The sequence below is a fragment of the Mustela lutreola genome, chromosome 11 (assembly GCF_030435805.1).
Source record: "Mustela lutreola isolate mMusLut2 chromosome 11, mMusLut2.pri, whole genome shotgun sequence".
NCBI lineage: Eukaryota > Metazoa > Chordata > Mammalia > Carnivora > Mustelidae > Mustela > Mustela lutreola.
This window is the reverse complement of record NC_081300.1, coordinates 27,175,942-27,195,642: the sequence shown is the minus strand read 5'-3', so window position 1 is coordinate 27,195,642 and position 19,701 is coordinate 27,175,942. Positions and strand designations below refer to the sequence as shown.

The 19,701-nt window shown below is 35.7% G+C and overlaps 1 protein-coding gene across 5 annotated transcripts in view; it reads left to right on the top strand.

Annotated features, from left to right (window-relative positions):
• ARK2N (arkadia (RNF111) N-terminal like PKA signaling regulator 2N) overlaps positions 1 to 19,701 on the top strand; it is a 94,125-nt gene that overhangs the window by 53,004 nt on the left and 21,420 nt on the right. For 3 of the 5 annotated variants that reach the window (XM_059138834.1, XM_059138835.1, XM_059138833.1), the window contains one exon: positions 14,499 to 14,681. The exons of 1 other annotated variant lie outside the window; for it this stretch is intronic. In XM_059138834.1, the coding sequence (XP_058994817.1) occupies positions 14,499 to 14,681 (183 nt within the window). Of the gene's footprint in view, positions 1 to 761; positions 2,288 to 14,498; positions 14,682 to 19,701 lie in introns of those variants that run through there. One more of the 5 variants, XM_059138837.1, reaches the window with a different exon arrangement.

Here is a 19,701-nt window from a genome sequence, read left to right as displayed (position 1 = left end):
CTGTGTATTAATAGCTGTACACTGTTCACACATTTGGAAAGTGCTGGACCATGTTGAAATAGGTTTCTTTACTGCAGGACAACTCAGAGCCGTTAATGTGCTCTGCAGAGGAAGAGGATATGATTCGTAGCATATTCTAAACTTAACCACAAAACCTTTTTTTTGTTTGTTTTAAATAAAGGCATACCTTTTAGCACTTGCGTAGACCTGGGTTTGTAAAAAGCTGACCCAGAGGCATATACATGGATTGTATATATCCTTTACATAGTTTCCCATAAAGAATATTTTTTAACTTAATACAAGAGCTTTTGATATGAATCGGTCAGTTGAGAATTAATTGTATACTGACTTATTATGGATCAGCTGTGAAAACAGCTTTTAGAATTTTAAAGTTAAAGCAGTGAAAATATCACCTGGGGAGCTTAAAACAAAGTGACCTTCAGTGCCTAGGAGCCCCTAGGTTTTGATATTTGTTAAACCACTCCAGGTTTTTATGTTCAGCAGAGGTTGAAAATCACTTACAGATTAATAATTAGTTGTATAGTAACACAATACAGGTTGCTGGGCGAATAATATTGAAGCTGTGAAAAATGGTAGTGTTATGTTACTTAATTTTTCTTGGAGTTACTTTACTTTTGTTAATTTAAGTGCTTGCGTATCAGTGCTTTACATGGCTCTTTTTAGTAATGCTTAAGCCATTTTCCTAAATAGGCATGTCTTAATAAAAAATACAATTTTCTGAATTAATGATGTTTTATCAGATGGCCTCAATGTCTTTAAAGCTGACTTCAGTCGTGCTGGGGGATCTGAAGGAGCGCCCAGGGAAATTCCAGGATTACTTGACAGGGGTGCTGTGTGTGATAGGCACTGCATAGGCAGTGTCCTGGAAGAGGCCATGAGCTGTTTTTCCAAGATGCAGAGGCAGACAGAGGAGAAGTTTCACGTGTGGATGGAAAAGCTAACTCACCTTGACACTGGCGAAGAGAACAAGCAGCTGTGGAACCCAGGGAACTTAAAATGCAACTAGTTGGCCAAAGAATTTCCCCTCTCACCCAGTCAGGTGCTTATATGCAGATGCCTGATTTCCAAGAACTACCACAGCAGCCCTTTGGTTCTTGTGTGACTTGTTGAAATGTTGACAGTACAGAATTCCCGAAGACTTTTAACAGTTTTCCAGCTAACTTTGCCAAAAATGGCAATATTACAGAACAGCCTTTGAATCTGTCACAAATTCAGTTGTGTTTACTATCTGGTTTTTGGATTGTATAAGAAGGAATATAGTTTTGCCTATTTTAAGTTTCTTTTGATGGTGTTTTAAAAATTATGATAGTAAACAGTTTCTTTTTTAAAAATTAGATATTCAAAACAGCAGAGTTGGATAAATTTTAGCTTGTGTTTCATTACATTTGGTTGGAACATAGAACCATATTTAGATGATAATAGGAGCGATCTTCATCTTTATGCTTTTTTGTGCCAAAAATATAAATAAGATATAAGATAGGGAATGTTAGTGAATCCAAATAGTTCAGTGATTAATTCCTTGAGAATCTCTTAGCATTTATTCTCTAAAAACACTGTTGACTCCCTTCTATTTTCAGTGGAGGAAATCATGTAATTAATCCCACTCTGAAGATCATAAATGATGAATGTCCTGCATGAACATTTTTATATCATTCTTCCATATGTCATTTAATGAATGCATTTGTTGCTTGTCTTTAAAGAATTATAACTTTCAGTAACATATGTATGTAGGAAGAATGAATTAGCTTTTGAGGAAATGTATACTACCTACTATGCAAGATATTGTAGAGAAAGCAGAATAGAATGGAATTTGATTATATGCATGAGAATTTTTCATTGCTACATAGATGAATTTGTATCTTCAGCATTAACTTAAAGCTCAGCGCCTGAGTAACTTGGCAGACAACATTTGGTCAAATTGTCTGGTTCCCTGATGTAAAGGGTACTTCTAGAGGAAACAGATGAAATGTTCACACTGTTAATTAAGGGTGTATATTGAATGGGTTTTTTTCAGTTACTAGTGACTAAGTATATTAGCTAATGTACTACCGATTTAATTTTGTTTTTAATCCCTAGACAGAAAATAAATGGCCCTTTGGCATGTTAAAGGGCCCATAAGTATGTCAAAGGGGAGAAAACATCACAGGATTGAAAGTCTTACAACATGATAGCTGTTTTTATGTGTAGCCTGGGATTGGGAAATATTGATATTTTATCTTTTCAGGGTTGGTAAGACTATTGTGAGAAACTGCTAAATTAGGATGAAATTTTTAAATAGGAATATGTAACCTTGATAACACTTTTTTTTTAACATTTTGCTTTATATTTGATTTACTTAAAATAAAAATTTATTAGTCTTTTCCTTCAAATTTATAACTTCTCAATATGAAAAAGGGTAATATTTTAATATTTAATGAAATTGCAACTTTGGGAGAACTGTAATTCTCTGTTTTGTAAGAGAAGGATGGGTGGTTTACATAACAATGAAGACCTTTATTTTAATAATTTATCAGTAACTTTACTCAGAAAATTGTCGGTACATTTTCTGTTTAGTTCTTTATCCAAATATTTGTTACTTCTAAATTAACTGTAATAGAACAAGTCATTTTTTTTTCTTTTCTAGTTTTTGTTATTCGGAAAATAAACTGGGTGGTTTTTTTTCTCTTTTTTTTTCTTTTTTCTTTTTAGAAACTGATGGATAAGGAGTTGGGAGTTAACTTTGGGGGAGGCTTGTTAATGTGCTCCATTCTTTTTGGAGAATGTGTGGTAGGAATTGATGAAAAAGACTAGAAGTCTCTTCTTTATTGTGTAATGACTGTCAGATTTCCTGAACTTGGTATTTGACAAATAGGGGTAAGGTTTGAACACCAGTGCAACTTGCAATAAATTTCTTAACATCAGCTAAGCTCTTACATAATGTTAGTATGAATTTTTACCATAAACTGTATAAGAGTTTATTATAACAGATTTCTTTGAAATGATCATGCAACATTTGTAAATGACTTCAGCTAGTGTTTTTCTTTTTTTAGTTTAAGTTTTATATCAACAGAAGAACATACTAGTTTGGGATGACTGACTAGATTATAAGTAATGTGTAATCTTTACTTGAATTTGAGATATTTTCAGGGAAGTTTGTTCTGTCTTCAGTTTCTTACTGGGATCACAGATTTTACTAGATATGGACTTTTAGGCATAAAAAATGTTAATTTAGGGGGGCGCCTAGCTAGCTCTGGTAGAGCATGCAACTCTTTTTTTTTTTAATTAATTTTTTTTTTTTTAAATCTTTTTTTTTTTTTTTTTTTAAGATTTTATTTATTTATTTGACAGACAGAGATCACAAGTAGGCAGAGAAGCAGGCAGAGGGAGAGGAGGAAGCAGACTCCCCGCTGAGCAGAGAGCCCGATGTGGGGCTCGATCCCAGGACCCTGGGATCATGACCCGAGCCGAAGGCAGAGGCTTTAACCCACTGAGCCACCCAGGCGCCCCGAGCATGCAACTCTTGATCTGAGTCAGGAGTTCATACCCCACATTGGGCATGGAACCTACTTAAGAAAATGAAGTTAATTTCAGCATGTTAATGTGACTTTTTTTTCTATGCATGTGTAAACGGCTTTAAGCACTTAGCAGGTTTCTTTTTTATTTCATGATTTAATATTTGATATATTAAGCATGTACTGCTGTTTTTTATTTTTAAAATAGAAAATATGAATTCATCTTTTAAGAATAACACAAATTATTCCTAGTATTGATTGGATATATTCTAGTTTTTGTTACTAGATAATTGAGCAAAAAGTCTACAGATATATTTTTGCATTTAAGAGAAAAATGAAAAAATTTCAGTGGAATAGAATTATCAAAGATAGTTTTTAATTGACATTCTAGGTAGGACAAGATTTTAGATATTTAGGAAGGTGTCAAACAGTAATTTTGGGAAGCCTTTCTACATAATTTTGGGTAAAGAGGTGAAAAAAGTTTTTGGTAGAAAGAAAAGGACCACCAGATATATTGATTTCATTCATAGAATATATTCCAAAATACTAAAATTTATTCTGAAGTAAAATTGGACACTTTGTGGTTTGGAGTGTTTAAGAATAATTTTGAAGCAGAAACATACATGCAAATTTTATCCTGATTTTCAGTTTCTCACAGTGCCTTGAAAATGTGTTGCTCTCTTAGGGAATATTGTTTTGAAAAACAGTAAGTTTTTATATGAGTTGTGCTTTAAAATGATCACACCTTGTCCAGATTGCACAATTTAAAAATACCTATTTTAAAAAAAAGTTTGATTTTATATTCTGTATATTTATTTATTTTTTTTTTTTTTTAATATTTTATTTATTTATTTGAGAGAGAGACAGTGAGAGAGAGCATGAGCGAGGAGAAGGTCAGAGAGAGAAGCAGACTCCCCATGGAGCTGGGAGCCTGATGCGGGACTCGATCCCAGGAATCCAGGATCATGACCTGAGCCGAAGGCAGTCGTCCAACCAACTGAGCCACCCAGGCGTCCCTATATTCTGTATATTTAAAGAAGTATCAAGTATTGAAGTAGTTTTAATACATATTTTTATATGATTGCTGTTGTGGATTATTGAATTCTCCTTTAGCGAGTCAAAGTCTTTATCCCTAAAATTATACCCCCTCATCCATGGGGATTATGTCCCAAGACCCACGTGGATGCCTGAAAGAAACCACGGGTAGTACCACTCTACATACATTTTTTTTTTTTTCCTATACAGACATACCTGTGATAAAGTTATATTAACTAGGCACAGTAAGAGATTAACAACAGTAATGAAATAGAACATTTATAACAACATATTGTAATTGAAAGTATGTAAATATAATCTGAGAATCTCTCATTGTCCTGTACTCGCCCTTCTTGTGATGATTTGAGGTGATAAAATGGGGTGATGAGAGGAAGTGAGGTGAACGACACATGCGCTATGACGTAGTGTTAGGCTGCTGTTGACCTTCTGACCATTTGTCAGAAGGCGGATCATCTGCTTCTGGACCACTGTTGACTAATGTAACTGAGACCATGGAAGTGAAACCATGGCTAAAGGGGACTGTTGTACTACAGGGACTACAAATAAGAAATGGAAATGACTTTTGGATCATGTGTGGCATTTTAATGTAGGTATTGTTTTAGAAGTGCCTAGTGGTCCTCCCTAACTTCTCTTGAATTCCCTTAATTTTCCTAGAATTTTACAAAGGGTAAGAGATGTATCCTGTTCTGACCTTTTTGTAGTATATAAAGGGCTAATGCTGGGAAGAAACCTTTCAACCTCTAAAGCATAGACATGGTTGAAATGCTTTTTAATAAAGAATAAAGTCCCATATTTGAGCATGTCATTTCTCTAATGTGTACATATGGAATTAGGTGATGATCTTTAAAAAGGAGCATATCCCCTCAGTAAAGGTAAATGTGTTTTCGGAAGCTCTGTCTACAGACTACTTCCTGCCTACTTTTTACTAATTCAGTGTTCTAAAACATTAGATTTTTAATTATTTTAAGAACATTTAACCAGCAGATTAGAACGATCTGGTTATTCGAGCCATTTGTTAGATAATAATAACTCTCAATTGTATTGATGTGTATTTTGTGCACATTATTAAAAACGAGTGTAATCAAAGCCCAAATAAAATTTTAATTTATAACACAACACAGTGAAATTAAAATCTTATGATGTAATGTTTTGCATGAAGTGTTTTTTTTAACTTTAAGAAGTAGAATAAAGGATTCTGTCATTTTGGGGCTCCAAAAGAAAAAGCCTGTCTGTTACTGAATAAGAGGAATGAGAGTCATCTTAAGGATGTGTATGTCTGCGCATGTGTGTGACACATATGCCCATTCAGAATTCTGAAATAATTTCTGTATTTTTACTAACGTTCTATTTGACAAGTTGTTGGAGACAGATAACTATGTAATAGTCTTACAGGGATTTTATTGGATTTACATCATTAATATCCATTCATTGCTTCTTACTTGTATGTAAGAAAAAGAGTTGCCCACATATAAGCTTAGTTAGCATGATTAAATTGGAGAAAAGTGTTACTTTATGGATATTCTTTTTATTGCCAAGGTTTTTGGCCTCGTTTCACTAGCAGACTGAGTAAAAAAATAATTTTGCTTCATTGCTTTTGTCATTCTCTACTGTTACAGATTTACCAGCAGAGATCCAGGTCTCTGGATCTAGGTATATCTCAACTTACCTAAGGTTTCTTACTTAAAATTTGTATGCAAATCAGAATATTAGAAATGAAATAATTTAAAATGAATTAAATCTGCTTGTTAATAAAAGAAGTGCCATAGTGAATCTTTTTCTTGAGCAAATCACCCAAGTTGGTATTACTGATAATTTTTATTTTTAATGTCTAGCTGAATTTGCCTAATGCTACAGCTATGTGGAAGTCATAGGAAAGATGGTGAACAGATTTCTTGCTGTTTTTTGTTTAGAATAACAGATTATAGGCATCTTAAGGATGGTGACCTTTTAAAGTAAGTGTACCTGTTACCTTTCTTTAGTTTATACTGATTTCCCTCTCTCCTGTTTGTATTTAAATGATACAGTGATGGAGACAATGAAAAAGATCTTCTGGAATGTCACATGTTAGAAAATACAGCATCAGAACTCTTTCAGCAAATTTATTAAGCTTGAAATTCATTTTCTGTTCAGTAAAAATTGTTCTTGAAGGAAAATTCTCAGATCCTTTCTAAAAATGGTGTGTGTCCATAATCATTGTACAGATAAGAAACTTGTCTTCTTAATTTGTCTAGAATGAATTCTTCACAACATGAATAGCTTCTGAGTTTCTATACTTCTTTTTTTCTTGGTTTTTGTTTTTAATTTCTCTGAATTTTAGGAAAGTAGTGGGATTGAAAACAATTAGTTTCTAGCATTGAATAGATCTTCTTAACCTTATGTTAAATTTACCACAACATAAAGTAGAAGACATCCTAAAAATTGAAGGAATAATAATCTATGAGGAAATATATTCTTTGGTAATGAAATCTTATAACTTTAAGATTTGGGGAGAATGTTATCAAATAACTGATTTTTATTTTATTGCATTTTCTTTATATCTTTTACCTAACTGCATTTGAAATGTAATAACTAATCTAGATAAATAAAAGTTTTAAAAAAGAAATGTTTCTTGTTGCTATGTTGAGGACAGCATTGATTATATTAGTGATTCTCTACCAGTTAATTCACATTAGGTGTTTGGAAGTCAAGAAACTTGCTTTTCCATAATGTAATGATGGTATTAATTTGTAGTTAGAATAATATTTTTGAGATAATTTTCAGGTTTTTTTTTGTAATTGATGTATTGAGAAAGGTATTAACAAATTCCAATGTTAATACAAAAGTTGAGATTCTTTTCCTTTGCATGTTCTATTAAGTTATCCTCCTAAAAATTGAGGAGTATTTGGAAAATAGCAGAATGTAGACTACTTTGAGAAGTAATCAGAAAAGAGTGAAGGTATGTTTAGCAGGGAGTATAGACATGGAGATGTGGCTAAAATCATACCTAATTTTTATGTCCTTCATGTACATAGTACAGTTATTTCAGTTTTGTTCCCTATAGATCTGAATATTAAAGCAGTAGGTTGTTGTTTGTTTCTGAAATAGGCAGAAAAATCGAAAGATGGTGACCTCTTCAGATGCCCTGTTTTCTGTATTTTTAGGGTCTTTTTTTGAATATCCAGATACATATTACCTGAGTTATCTCATGAATAACCTCATAATTTTCCCAGCTTTGTAATTAGGGGTGAAATGTTAAAATTAAATTTTCTTTCTTGCGATCAGCTTTCTAACAACTCTGATAATCTTTAGTATTTGCTTTTATCTCTTTAGTCCTTTTAGAATTAACTCTTAATCAGTATCATAGGTAACTTTTCTGGGTGACAAAGTGATCTGTCATTGACCAGTATGATATAAGGACAGACATGTTTAAAACTTGATTCCCACCTTGCAAACTTAATAATCTCAAAAATGTTAATAATTGGGATGAGTATAGTGGAAAAAGCACAAAATAGACATTGATTCAGTTTTATTTTGAAAATGACTTAATGCTAGGTGCCTGGTGGCTCCATTGGTGGAACATGTGACTCTTGATCTTGGGGTTTAAGTTCGAGCCCCACTTTTGGTGTAGAGATTACTTTAAAAACAAGTAAAAATTTAAGAAGTACAATGACTTACTGCTTAAACATAAATTTTCAGTGCATATTGCACATTTCATTTCCATTTAGCCCTGTTCTCTCAGACATTTTTCTTTTCACCGAAATAGCTTTTGATAGTATTTTGCAGAAAATATATACACACACAGTTTTTTGTATTTAAAGGTGCTTTTCTAGAGATAGCACTTTTCTATATAGATTTTTGTTTTTTTCTGGTAGAGGTAATTGTCTTTTCTAAGAGCTGCTTTGAAAACGACTGCTTTCTGTTTCTTCAAATTGTGTGTGTGTGTGTGTGTGTGTGTGTGTCTGAGAGAAAGAGAGAGAGAGTAATAAAAATATAGCATAAGTATTCTCAAGTATTTTTTCTTATGTGCAAATATAAATTTTCACTTTGGTAAGTATTTTGGTATGTAAAGAAAAAGCCTTTTTTTTTTTTTTTTTTTTTTTTTGGAGTAGGTTTTGCTAACATGCAAATTTCCTTCTTGAGGTTTGCCCTTTCCCTCGATTCCTCTTATCCACACCTTATTCCCCCATACCTCATTCCCTCACCTGGCCACCACACATACATACTCTCCTTTCTTAGACCCCTTGAGTAGGTAATTTCTAAGGAGTCTTTCAGGTGTAACTGTTTTGAAACTGACTATCTGGTTTGAGGCCAAGTGTGATTTCCATCTTTATCTTGATGTTATAGATAATGGCACTGGGCCTAGGCCCTTTAATGACTATGGCAATAGAGATTGTATGGGATCATTTGGCAGTAACAAGATAGATTTTTCCTCTCCTCATGAGGGGTTTCAGGAAATAGGCTATAATAGGGACAACAGAAGGAATTTTCTGTGGGCTTTACTATATATTACTATAGTTATAGAAGTGGGAGTTGAAGGGGCAAAACATCTGTTGGGCCATTGCCCCACCTTTCCTTGGGCCTAACACTTAACCTGTAGAGAAGGAGAATTGGCATTCTAGGATATCTGGGATACAAGAGGAATTCCTGTCTCCTAGATCTAATCAGACCTCATACTGGGAGACTGACAACACTTGTGTTAGTGAGAGGGCTCTGTAGGCAAGGATGGTGCAAAATATGAAATAATCCAAAAATGATCTCTTTGGCTTTGAAACACTTTCATATGAATACACCCAAACTGACATGACACTTGAGACAAATATAAACATACAAAAGCTCCATTTGTGATCTCAGTAATCCTAGCAAAGCATTTACTTCACAGGTTGGGTTAAAATTTTTTTTAAACATATAATGTATTATTTGCCCCAGGGGTACAGGTCTGTGAATCAACAGGCTTACACATTTCACAGCACTCAACATAGCATATACTCTCCCCAATGTCCATAACCCAGCAACCCTACCCCTGTCCCCCTACCCCCCAGCAACCCTCAGTTTGTTTTGTGAGATTAAGAGTCTTTTATGGTTTGTCTCCCTCCCGATCCCATCTTGTTTCATTTTTTCCCCTTCCTACCCACTACAATCCCCTCATATCAGAGAGAGCATATGATAATTGTCTTTCTCTGATTGACTTACTTTCCTTAGCATAATACCCTCTAGTTCCATCCATGTCATTGCAAATGGCAAGATTCCATTCCTCTTGATGGCTGCATAGTAATTTCATTGTATATATATATATATATATATATATATATATATATATATACCAATCTTCTTTATCCATTCATCTGTTGATGGACATCTAGGTTCTTTCCATAGTTTGGCTATTGTGGACATTACTGCTATAAACATTGGGGTGCACCTTCCCCTTTGGATCACTACATTTGTATCTTTAGGGTAAATACCCAGTAGTGTGATTGCTGGGTCATAGGGTAACTCTATTTTCAACTTTTTGAGGAACCTCCATACTGTTTTCCATAGTGGTTGTACCAGCTTGCATTAGATTGGGTTAATCTTTTTTTTTTTTTTTTTTTTTTTAATTTATTTGACAGACAGAGATCACAAGTAGGCAGAGAGGAAGGCAGAGAGAGAGAGGAGGAAGCAGGCTCCCCGCCAAGCAGAGAGCCCCATGCGGGGCTCGATCCCAGGACCCTGGGATCATGACCTGAGCTGAAGGCAGAGGCTTTAACCCACTGAGCCACCCAGGCGCCCCAGATTGGGTTAATCTTATGACCAGAATGAGGCACCAATCTAGGCAGTGATGTTTTCTCAAAGCTGCTTGTTTGCAGGCTCTGTAGGGCAGAATTTGCATGTAAAGATAAGCAAACAAATAATAAAGTAGGGCAGGTGCTAATTATAATGGAAGGATGGGCCAATGGACCAGTATTATGCTGTTACGTCATCTTTAACTCTTACCATAACCGTGTGAAGAAACTGAGTCTTATAGGTTATTAGTAATAGGCAGGACTTTTAACCTATATATTTGCTTCTAAAGATCTTTGTGTTTCCTGTGCCATTGTCAGTCTCCTGTATATTCCCAGTTCCCTCAACAATGAACAACTATAATATAATTGATTCTGGTCTCTCATCTGTAAAATAAGAATGGTAAATTATGTATTACCTTACATAATTTTAAAATTTTGTGCTTTTGATTGTCAAATTTGAAAAGGGGTTTGTCAGGGATAAACATAGTAAAGGATGTTGGGTTTGTTTTGCCTCTGTTTATTTACTTATTTAATTTTTAAAAAAAGATTAATTTTATTTATTTAACAGAGAGAGCACAAGTAGGCAGAGAGGCAGGCAGAGAGAGGGGGGAAGCAGGCTCCCTGCTGAGCAGAGAACCTGATGTGGGGCTCCATCTCAGGACTTCTGAGACCATGACGTGAGCCAAAGGCAGAGGTTTAACCCACTGAGCTAACCCAGGCGCTCCGCCTCTTTTTATTTTTGATTCAGATTCTTTCAGTGAGGTTTAAAAGGACATATTTTTTAAAAAGAACATATTTGAGGAAACAAATTCATGAAATTAAACACCGATGGCAACAGTATGAAGGTTTAAGGTCCATAAAAGTGTAAACTTCACTGTATCAGGAATGTGTGATGACACAGACACATTTGTATTTTATTATTTGAAAAGTTAGAATGGTGTTTATAGCTAGGAGGTCAGTGAGAGGGTACAAACCTATTTCCAGCATGAAACGGATAAATCGATATTCTTAAAAAGGCAGTGGATTGCTTAACATTATTTTTTCTTGCCTTATAATTGTAATGACCAGCAAAAAAAAATTTCAAAAATAATTCAATTGGGAGAAACAGCACTTTAACCATAGACCAAATAGTTATTAGTTAATTGTATTAAATTTACCTTTTTGTGAGATACACTTTTAATGATTATAGAAAAGCTAATAAGTCCTTATTACAAATTTATGTTTTACGATTGTGACAAACTTCAAGGTAGCAGATGGGAGATTGTGCATTTTGGCTAATCCTTAAATATTGTTAACATGAATGTGCTTATATTAATGATTAAATTTTAAATTGGAACTGTTTCCATGTGTAACTACTTGAAGGGACTATTTTGATATTTTTGAAAGGGAAAATAATCTTAGTAGCAGTGCATTTGTTTTACCAGCAAATAAGAATAATAAAGTGGGAAGGAGGACAGTATCTCCTCCTTTATTCCATCCTGTAGTGAATTGTTAGAGTCAAATTGGAAGCATAGTTGTTGCTTCTATTTTTTTTTTTTTTTTAAAGATTTTATTTATTTATTTGACAGAGAGAAATCACAAGTAGATGGAGAGGCAGGCAGAGAGAGAGAGAGGGAAGCAGGCTCCCCGCTGAGCAGAGAGCCCGATGCGGGACTCGATCCCAGGACCCTGAGATCACGACCTGAGCCGAAGGCAGCGGCTTAACCCACTGAGCCACCCAGGCGCCCCTGTTGCTTCTATTTTTAATATTCTGTATTTTCCTAGCTCTTCTCAGTGGCTTTTCCCCGCCTTTCTTTTAAAAGGCAGATAAAATTACTATAGGATCTTACCTGTCTCTTAATTCTTCTGTGTAGCAAGAATCACTTTTAAAAGAATATCACAAATTATCACTGTCAGTTAGCTAATACTTAAGGGTTCAAGTCCAAGCCCTGGTGCTAAGTGCTTTAATATGCCTTATTTAATCTTGATTTGCTAATGATAAGTGTAAGATGACCTTGGAACACAAGATTCTTAATTGTGGTTTGTTGTTGGAAGAAGGATAAAAAGGCAATCATTCCTTTCTTAAAGTTTGTATAGTATTGTCATCATTTTGGATACACTGGAAATGAGAAACGACACTGATAATTTATTTTAACTTTTAAGTGTAATTAAAATATGAAAATATTACTGTCTTTGTTTATGATGAATACTAAATTTAAGCTAAGCTATAAGGTGTGCTGTTTGGAAATACGGAAGATGCAAGAATGAAGCCAGATAACAAGTTTATGCTTGTATTTCCTACTGATGAAGACTTTCAGACAAGTTATTGCATTGGGTAGGTGATGTTAACTCTGCATGTACATATACAACTATACTCTTTGCATGATTCTACATGTAGGAGTGGTACAATTTTGACTTGACTGTTGACCTCATGCCTCAATTTGGTGGTTGTGGGAGAGGGGAATGTGTGAGCAGGAGGTTGTGAATGGTAGTAGTGTTCAAATTTTAAAATAAAGCACCAATTTTTTGTAAAACCAACACTTAACTAAAGCCCTTTTAAAAATAGAACATTTGGTCAAATAGTCAATATTGTACTTGACCCTCATATCTTCTGCACCCAAAGTTTGGACATCCACAGTATCTTGATTCCATAATAATCATTTTGAACTCTGACGAGAACTCCATAAATGATAGAGCTTTCTTTTCTTTTTTAGAAAAGAAAAATATCAAACTTCAACCAGTTTTTTGCTATTTGAGCTAAAATCCATTACCAGCTGATACTGAGGCCACACTATTGAATTCTATGAACTTGATTTACCCTTTTGGGAGAATTGGAAATTATTTTTAAGTAGCTGAAATTGTCAAGATCGTCAGAATTTCATTTTGTGACATGTCTGTTCTTGACATAGTGGCGCTTAACAACTCATTTGCTTTTATTTGGTCATTTTTAATTTTAAAAATGTTGCTGCATAAACCTGTGATTTGATAGCTTTGCTTTAAGGGATAAATACCCCAGATGTGTTCCATCTTTTGTTCAGTGACTATTTACACAATGGATGTCTGTGTTAAAACTAATCCTTCATTGTTTTCTATTTTAATGATTCATTGGCATATGTTTCATAAAATAGGTGTGCTTAATGTTAAATAGTCTTGATCTTAAAAAATCTTAATCGATAGACATAATTTGCCTGTACTTCATAAATAGCTGTTGGGGGAGAAATTGCATTCCTTTATTTATGCTGCTTCTAAAATGGAGATAGGAGTAAGGGATGTGTTTCATAATAGAATGAAATTTGTATTTTTGCTTTTTGGGGTTGCATTAGAAAAAGGGTAGCATTAGCATTTTAAAGCATGTATCTGTTCTACAAGCATGAATATTGAGTTATTTTAGCATGAATCACTTCAGTTTAATTACTCTGGAACTCTGCTGCCTTTTTCAGCTTGTTAGGGTGATTTGGAGGTAGAAGGGATCTCTTACTAGCCAGTAAGAACTTTCATATTGTCTCTAAAATAACCCATAAGGTTGCATATCGTTGCTTGGAGTGTGAGCTGGTTGTCTTTCTCAGGGAAAAGAAAATTTAAATATCCCTAACAAGACATCCAAAGCAAAATCCTGAATGTGGATTTTGTGAGTATTGTCTTTTTTGTAGAATGTTGTAAAATGTGTAACATCCCTGGTATTTGTAAAGGGCTTTACTGGACATAGTCAAGTAGAGCTCTTATTGTTGGCCTTATTTCTCTAGAATAGGAAAATATGTATTTGATTTTCTTCTCTGAATCTATTAGTGACTTTTAACTATCAGCTATTAAGAGAAAGAACTAGATTCATTCTCTTAAAAACTATAAATTGAGTTTAAATTGTTTGCATCAGTTTTTTTTTTCCTTTGAAAAATCAGTTTTACTCTGTGGAGTCATTCCCTTTTTCATAATCTTTTGCTCTTTAGAATTAAGACAAGAACTCAATGTATTTTTCAGTATGCTGTTGTCCTCCGTTCTTCATAATGCTCCTTTTCTCCTTTTCAAACGTGTTCCTCATCTTTATAAGCTTGGGTTATCTCTTCCACTTTCACCTCATGTACAAAATACTAGATATATGAAGTGCAGTTTTTCTGACCAGATAGAAATAAGAAGATAAAGGCAACTGCATCTTAGTTGCAGAAGTATTTTTCACCCCGGAAGTTAGATACAAGTATACATTTTCTTTCCTCCCTAGATGGACCTCCAGTTGTAGCTCATTATGATATGTCTGACACCAGCTCTGACCCAGAAGTGGTAAATGTGGACAATTTATTGGCGGCTGCAGTAGTTCAAGAGCACAGTAATTCTGTAAGAGGCCAGGACACAGGAGCTACCTGGAGGACCAGCGGGCTTCTAGAGGAGCTGAATGCGGAGGCAGGTTGGTCTCCCTCCCCTCCCCCTCTCTAATGGTGTACTGTGCATGTGTCCCAGCAGCTATTTTCCTTGTAGTGATCCTGCCGCTGAGAGCAGGCCAACTAGACATCTGGCATTAGATGACTGTGACTGTCCAGGGCGCCATTTATAACTGAAAAGGAGATGTGGGTAGCATGTCATTCATCTTGCCTAATGTGAAGGAAGCAAAAATGAGAAATAATGGTAGGCATAGGTAGATTGCAGTAGACCTATTTCTTGGGATAAAAATGCTTCACATATGTTAAAAACCACCCAGGCGCCTTAATACTCTGCCCCACCCCTCTTCTCCAGAGGCTTCCTTCACTTATTCTGTACCTGACCTTACCTTGCAATTTGGGGAGGGAGCTGATCAAGCTGGCTGCTAGGGGCTGCTGTGCAGGCCTGTGCTGTTTCTTCTGCTCTGGGTGTTCCTGTCCCTGTCAGTTCTCTATGGTAGCTCTCAAGTTCATCTCTTCCAACCCTTTTCTTTCAGTTTCTGCTTCTGGGATCTCAGGAAAATCTCCCTCCCTGTCTTGCATAATTTATCTGGGCTATGTTATGATTCTGAAGAGTGATACTTATTCACTAAAAAAAAATAGTATTTCGGGACACCTGGGTGGCTCAGTGGGTTAAGCCTCTGCCTTCAGCCCAGGTCACGAACTCAGGGTCCTGAGATCGAGCCCTGCATTGGACTCTCTGCTTGGTGGGGAGCCTGCTTCCCCTCCTCTCTCTGCCCACTTGTGATCTCTCTCTGTCAAATAAATAAATAAAATCTTAAAAAAAAAAAAATTTCTTTTGAAAACATTGCCAAGTGCCTCCAAGTCTCCATAATTGTGTTCCTCAACACTTTTTCAGCATTCTTTCTCACTTAAACCTTTTTCTTAAAGCCCTAGTACTTCAGTTTGAGAAGAGAGGGGGAGGGGATTGAGAGATACTTTTAGTGTGTATTTTCTTACATTAGTGTTACAGAGGGTTGTAGTTTCCTAGTTAAATTATAAATTGCATTGGCTTTTATGAGCTACTCTTATAATTTAATCACTACCTAAAATACTATGTTTATGGGTTTTGCAAAAATAATAGTGGGTTTAGAACTTTTTATATTGAAATTGCTAAGAAATAGAAAAGGAGACAGAGCTCCACAGATCATTGCCCTTAAATCTTCCATAATGTTTGGTTGGAACAAAATAAAAGACTCTTACCTGTTGAGTTTCTGCTTAATTGATTGTAGTTAGTTTTGGAGCAGGACCTTACTTTAGTTTTAAATGTGTTTTGACTGCTAACTGTCTATTTGACCTTGGTCAAGGTGTTTCTCCTCTGGACTTCAATTTTTATATGTATAAATACTTGCTTTGCCCAACAAGGGTTTTTTTTTTTTTTTTTTTTTAAGATTTTATTTATTTATTTGACAGATATCACAAGTAGGCAGAGAGGCAGGCAGAGAGAGGGGAGGAAGCAGGCTTTCTGCAGAGCAGAGAGCCCTGAAGCAGGGCTTGATCCCAGGACCCTGGGATCATGACCTGAGCAGAAGACAGAGGCTTTGACCTACTGAGCCACCCAGGCGCCCCACAACAAGGATCTTTATTTTTTATTTTTAATTTTTTTTTAAAGATTTTATTTTTTTATTTATTTGACACAGAGAGATCACAAGTAGGCAGAGAGGCAGAGAGAGAGAGGAGGAAGCAGGCTCCCCGCTGAGCAGAGAGCCCGATGCGGGACTCGATCCCAGGACCCTGAGATCACGACCCGAGCCGAAGGCAGCGGCCCAACCCACTGAGCCACCCAGGCGCCCCTATTTTTTTTTTTTTTTTTTAAAGAGAGAAATCACAAGTAGGCAGAGAGGCAGGCAGATAGAGAGGGAGAAGCAGGCTCCCTGCTGGGCAGAGATCCTGATGTGGGGCTTGACCCCAGGACCCTGGGATCATGACCTGAGCCGAAGGCAGAGGCTTTAACCCACTGAGCCACCCAGGCGCCCCCCCAACAAGGATCTTTTAAGGATTTATTAATATATATAAGTACTTTAAAAAATTAGGCAGTAATATTTTGTATCAAAGGAGAGTAGTTTGACCACATTTTGTGCAATGTGTATTTCTAAGTTACACAATTTGTTCTACACACTGGATAGGTTATCTTCATTTTCTTCCTGTTGACTAGTGATGCATTCTACTTCACTTTTATTTCCCTGATTTTTAGTCTTGCTGTTAAATGTAGATCACTGTGTAGTAAAGTCTTGGGGGTAAACATGAATGATTACTTTTTGTTTTGTTTTTCATGTGAAGAATTTTAATATTAGTTTGAGCCATATGAAATTGTTAATATTTGACTTTTTGACCTATAACAAACCCAGCAGTTTCAGATAATTCAACCTAATAGTGCAAAGTTGTAGGGTTTTAAAGTATCCTTAAAGTTACCAGTGTTGGGGGTAGTATCACATTTTAAGATTCAAGTAATTGTTACCTTGATTGTTTAAAACATCACTAGCCTTTGTTTACTTAATTCTATTTTTGATTTTTTTTTTTAATTTCAGTCACACAAGGTTTTAAAGAATATATTACTCTGGTACCTTCTTAAGAACCACCATTCTTAAGAAATGAAACATTACAAAATATGTAAGGAAAACACCCATGGCTTCAACTCTGTTCCCCTTTTCTCCTCTTCTTTCCAAAGCTGTCTTGAATTGGATATTTGATGTTTGGTATTCCTGTGTGTTTCCTTATATTTTTACTGCATTTGTTATGTACCTGTAATCAAGCATGTTTTAATACTAATTGATATTATATTGAAGGCAATGATTTGTAACTGCTTTTTTCAACACTTTGTTTTGTTCTTGTTAAGTGTAGCTCTAGTTCATTCATTTTTCACTGCTATTTAGTATTCACTGTATGACTCTATCGCAGTTGATTTAATCATTCTCTATTGGACATTTAGGATGCTGTTCCAGATGATGGCACCTTTAACATTTATTGTACATGTCTCTTGGTACATGTATGTGATTAATTTCTCTAGGATATAATATAGAGAGAACATATGTGTGTATTGGGTTATGTATTGTGTGTAGATTTTTAAATATCATCACTGTTCAACATATCCTCAACACAGTTTCTTATGAAGCCATATATTGGCTCAAAGTCTTCTTTTCTAAATCTGACAGTGCAGGTATATGAGTAATAAAACTTAATACACTCTGGTCTTGATTTAATTGTCTTAGTGGGAGCCCATCTCATAAATTTTGAATATACTTTCAGTGCCACAAAATGTTAACAGAATTCATGCTTGCTTGCCAGTTTATAGTTTAGAGATTGAACTATTAGCATCAATGAGATGGTCATTCTTACGGTTTGAGTTTAAGATAATTTTTTAAAAAGATTTATTTTATTTTTCAGATTTTATTTATTTCAGGGGGAGAGAGGAGGAGAGAAGGAGAGAATGAGTCCGGGGAGTGGCAGAGGGAGAAGGAGAGGCAGGCTCCCCACTGAGCAGGGAGTCTGAGGTGTTTGGATTAGGACCTGAGCCAAAGGCAGATGTTTAACTGACTGAACCACTCAAGCACCCCTTAAGATAAATGTTCTAATGGTTAATCTTGAGTTGTTCTCCTCTCTCCCCCAGCAAAATAAGAACCCTATCACTGAACAGACTATTCAGGGGTTAATCAAGAGCAGCATCTCAGACCAGGTGTGCAGCTCCACTACATTTAGGGTGCTGTAAGTATTCTTTGGAGATAAAGAACCTTGCCGAGTACCTTGCCTGTTTTTCCAGGCAATAAGACAATGAAAAAAAAAATTTTTTTTTTAAAGATTTTATTTATTGAGAGAGGAGAGAATGAGCAGGGAGAACGGGGGTGGGAGAGAGAAAAGCAGACTCCTAGCTGAGCAGGGATCCTGATGTGGGGCTCTATACCAGGGTGCTGGGATCATGACCTGAACCAAAGGCAGATGCTTAACCCACTAGCCACCCAGGTGCCCTAGATGATGTTTGTTTATGGAAAAGAGTTTTTACTCTTCAGTTTTAGTTTTAATCAAGGAAAAGAATTAAAATTGGAAAGCCACTGGTCAGCAGAAGACTTAAGCTTTCCATTTTAACTCTTGCCATGTGTTTACTTCTCCCTTTTTTAAAAAAAAGATTTTATTAGTTTATTTAACAAAGAGGGAGACAGAGCATAAGCGATGCGGGGTGGGAGGGGGTGAGGGGCGGGGAGCAGCAGAGGGAGAGGGAGAAGCAGGCTCTCCACTAAGCAGGGAGCCTGATGCAGGCGGGGTTGATCCTAGGACCCTGGTATCCTGAACTGAAGGCAGATGCTTAACTGTTGAGCCATCCAGGTGCCTCTACTTTTCCTTTCTTGATGCTAGAATTGAACAGTGTAGTAGATGATAGCCTGCTGCCAACAAATCCTGGTTTGAGCCAGCAGCCACTTACATACTGTCTGGATTCATGTAAATTACATAAAGCCTCAGTTTTTCCTATCTGCAAACCAGGGTAAAATTAGTATCCATCCCAAAAGGTTGTCCTTCCTGTTAGGTGAAATAATGTCTATACTGTACAGAATATAGCACAAAGTAAGACCTCAGGAATGCTGGTCAGCGTTATGTTAATTTATTTATGCTGAAGTGGGTTGAGTAAGGAAGTGCTTAATGGACCTAATCAGTGAATTTCTAATTTACTGTTCTGTCCTGGAATGAGTTGCTCTCACCATAGGAATTTCCTATACTTGGCCTGAGCATAAGAATTACCTAGGGTGCTTATAAAAATTCAGAATCCTAAATTTCTCCCCGAGGATTCTGTAAGTAGATGTGGCATGGGGTCTGAAAAATCGTTTTTTGTAATCACCACCAGGTAACTCTTGTGTTGGACATCTTGAAGAAACGGTATCAGTAAATAGGATTATGACTTAATTTTTACTTATTGCTAGTAGTAGCTCACTGTAAACATAAATGTGGATGAGGCTAAGACAAGCAGGAATCTGAAGTACTTTTGGTAAGGAAGACTTATAATTGTGGTAAACTAAATTTATT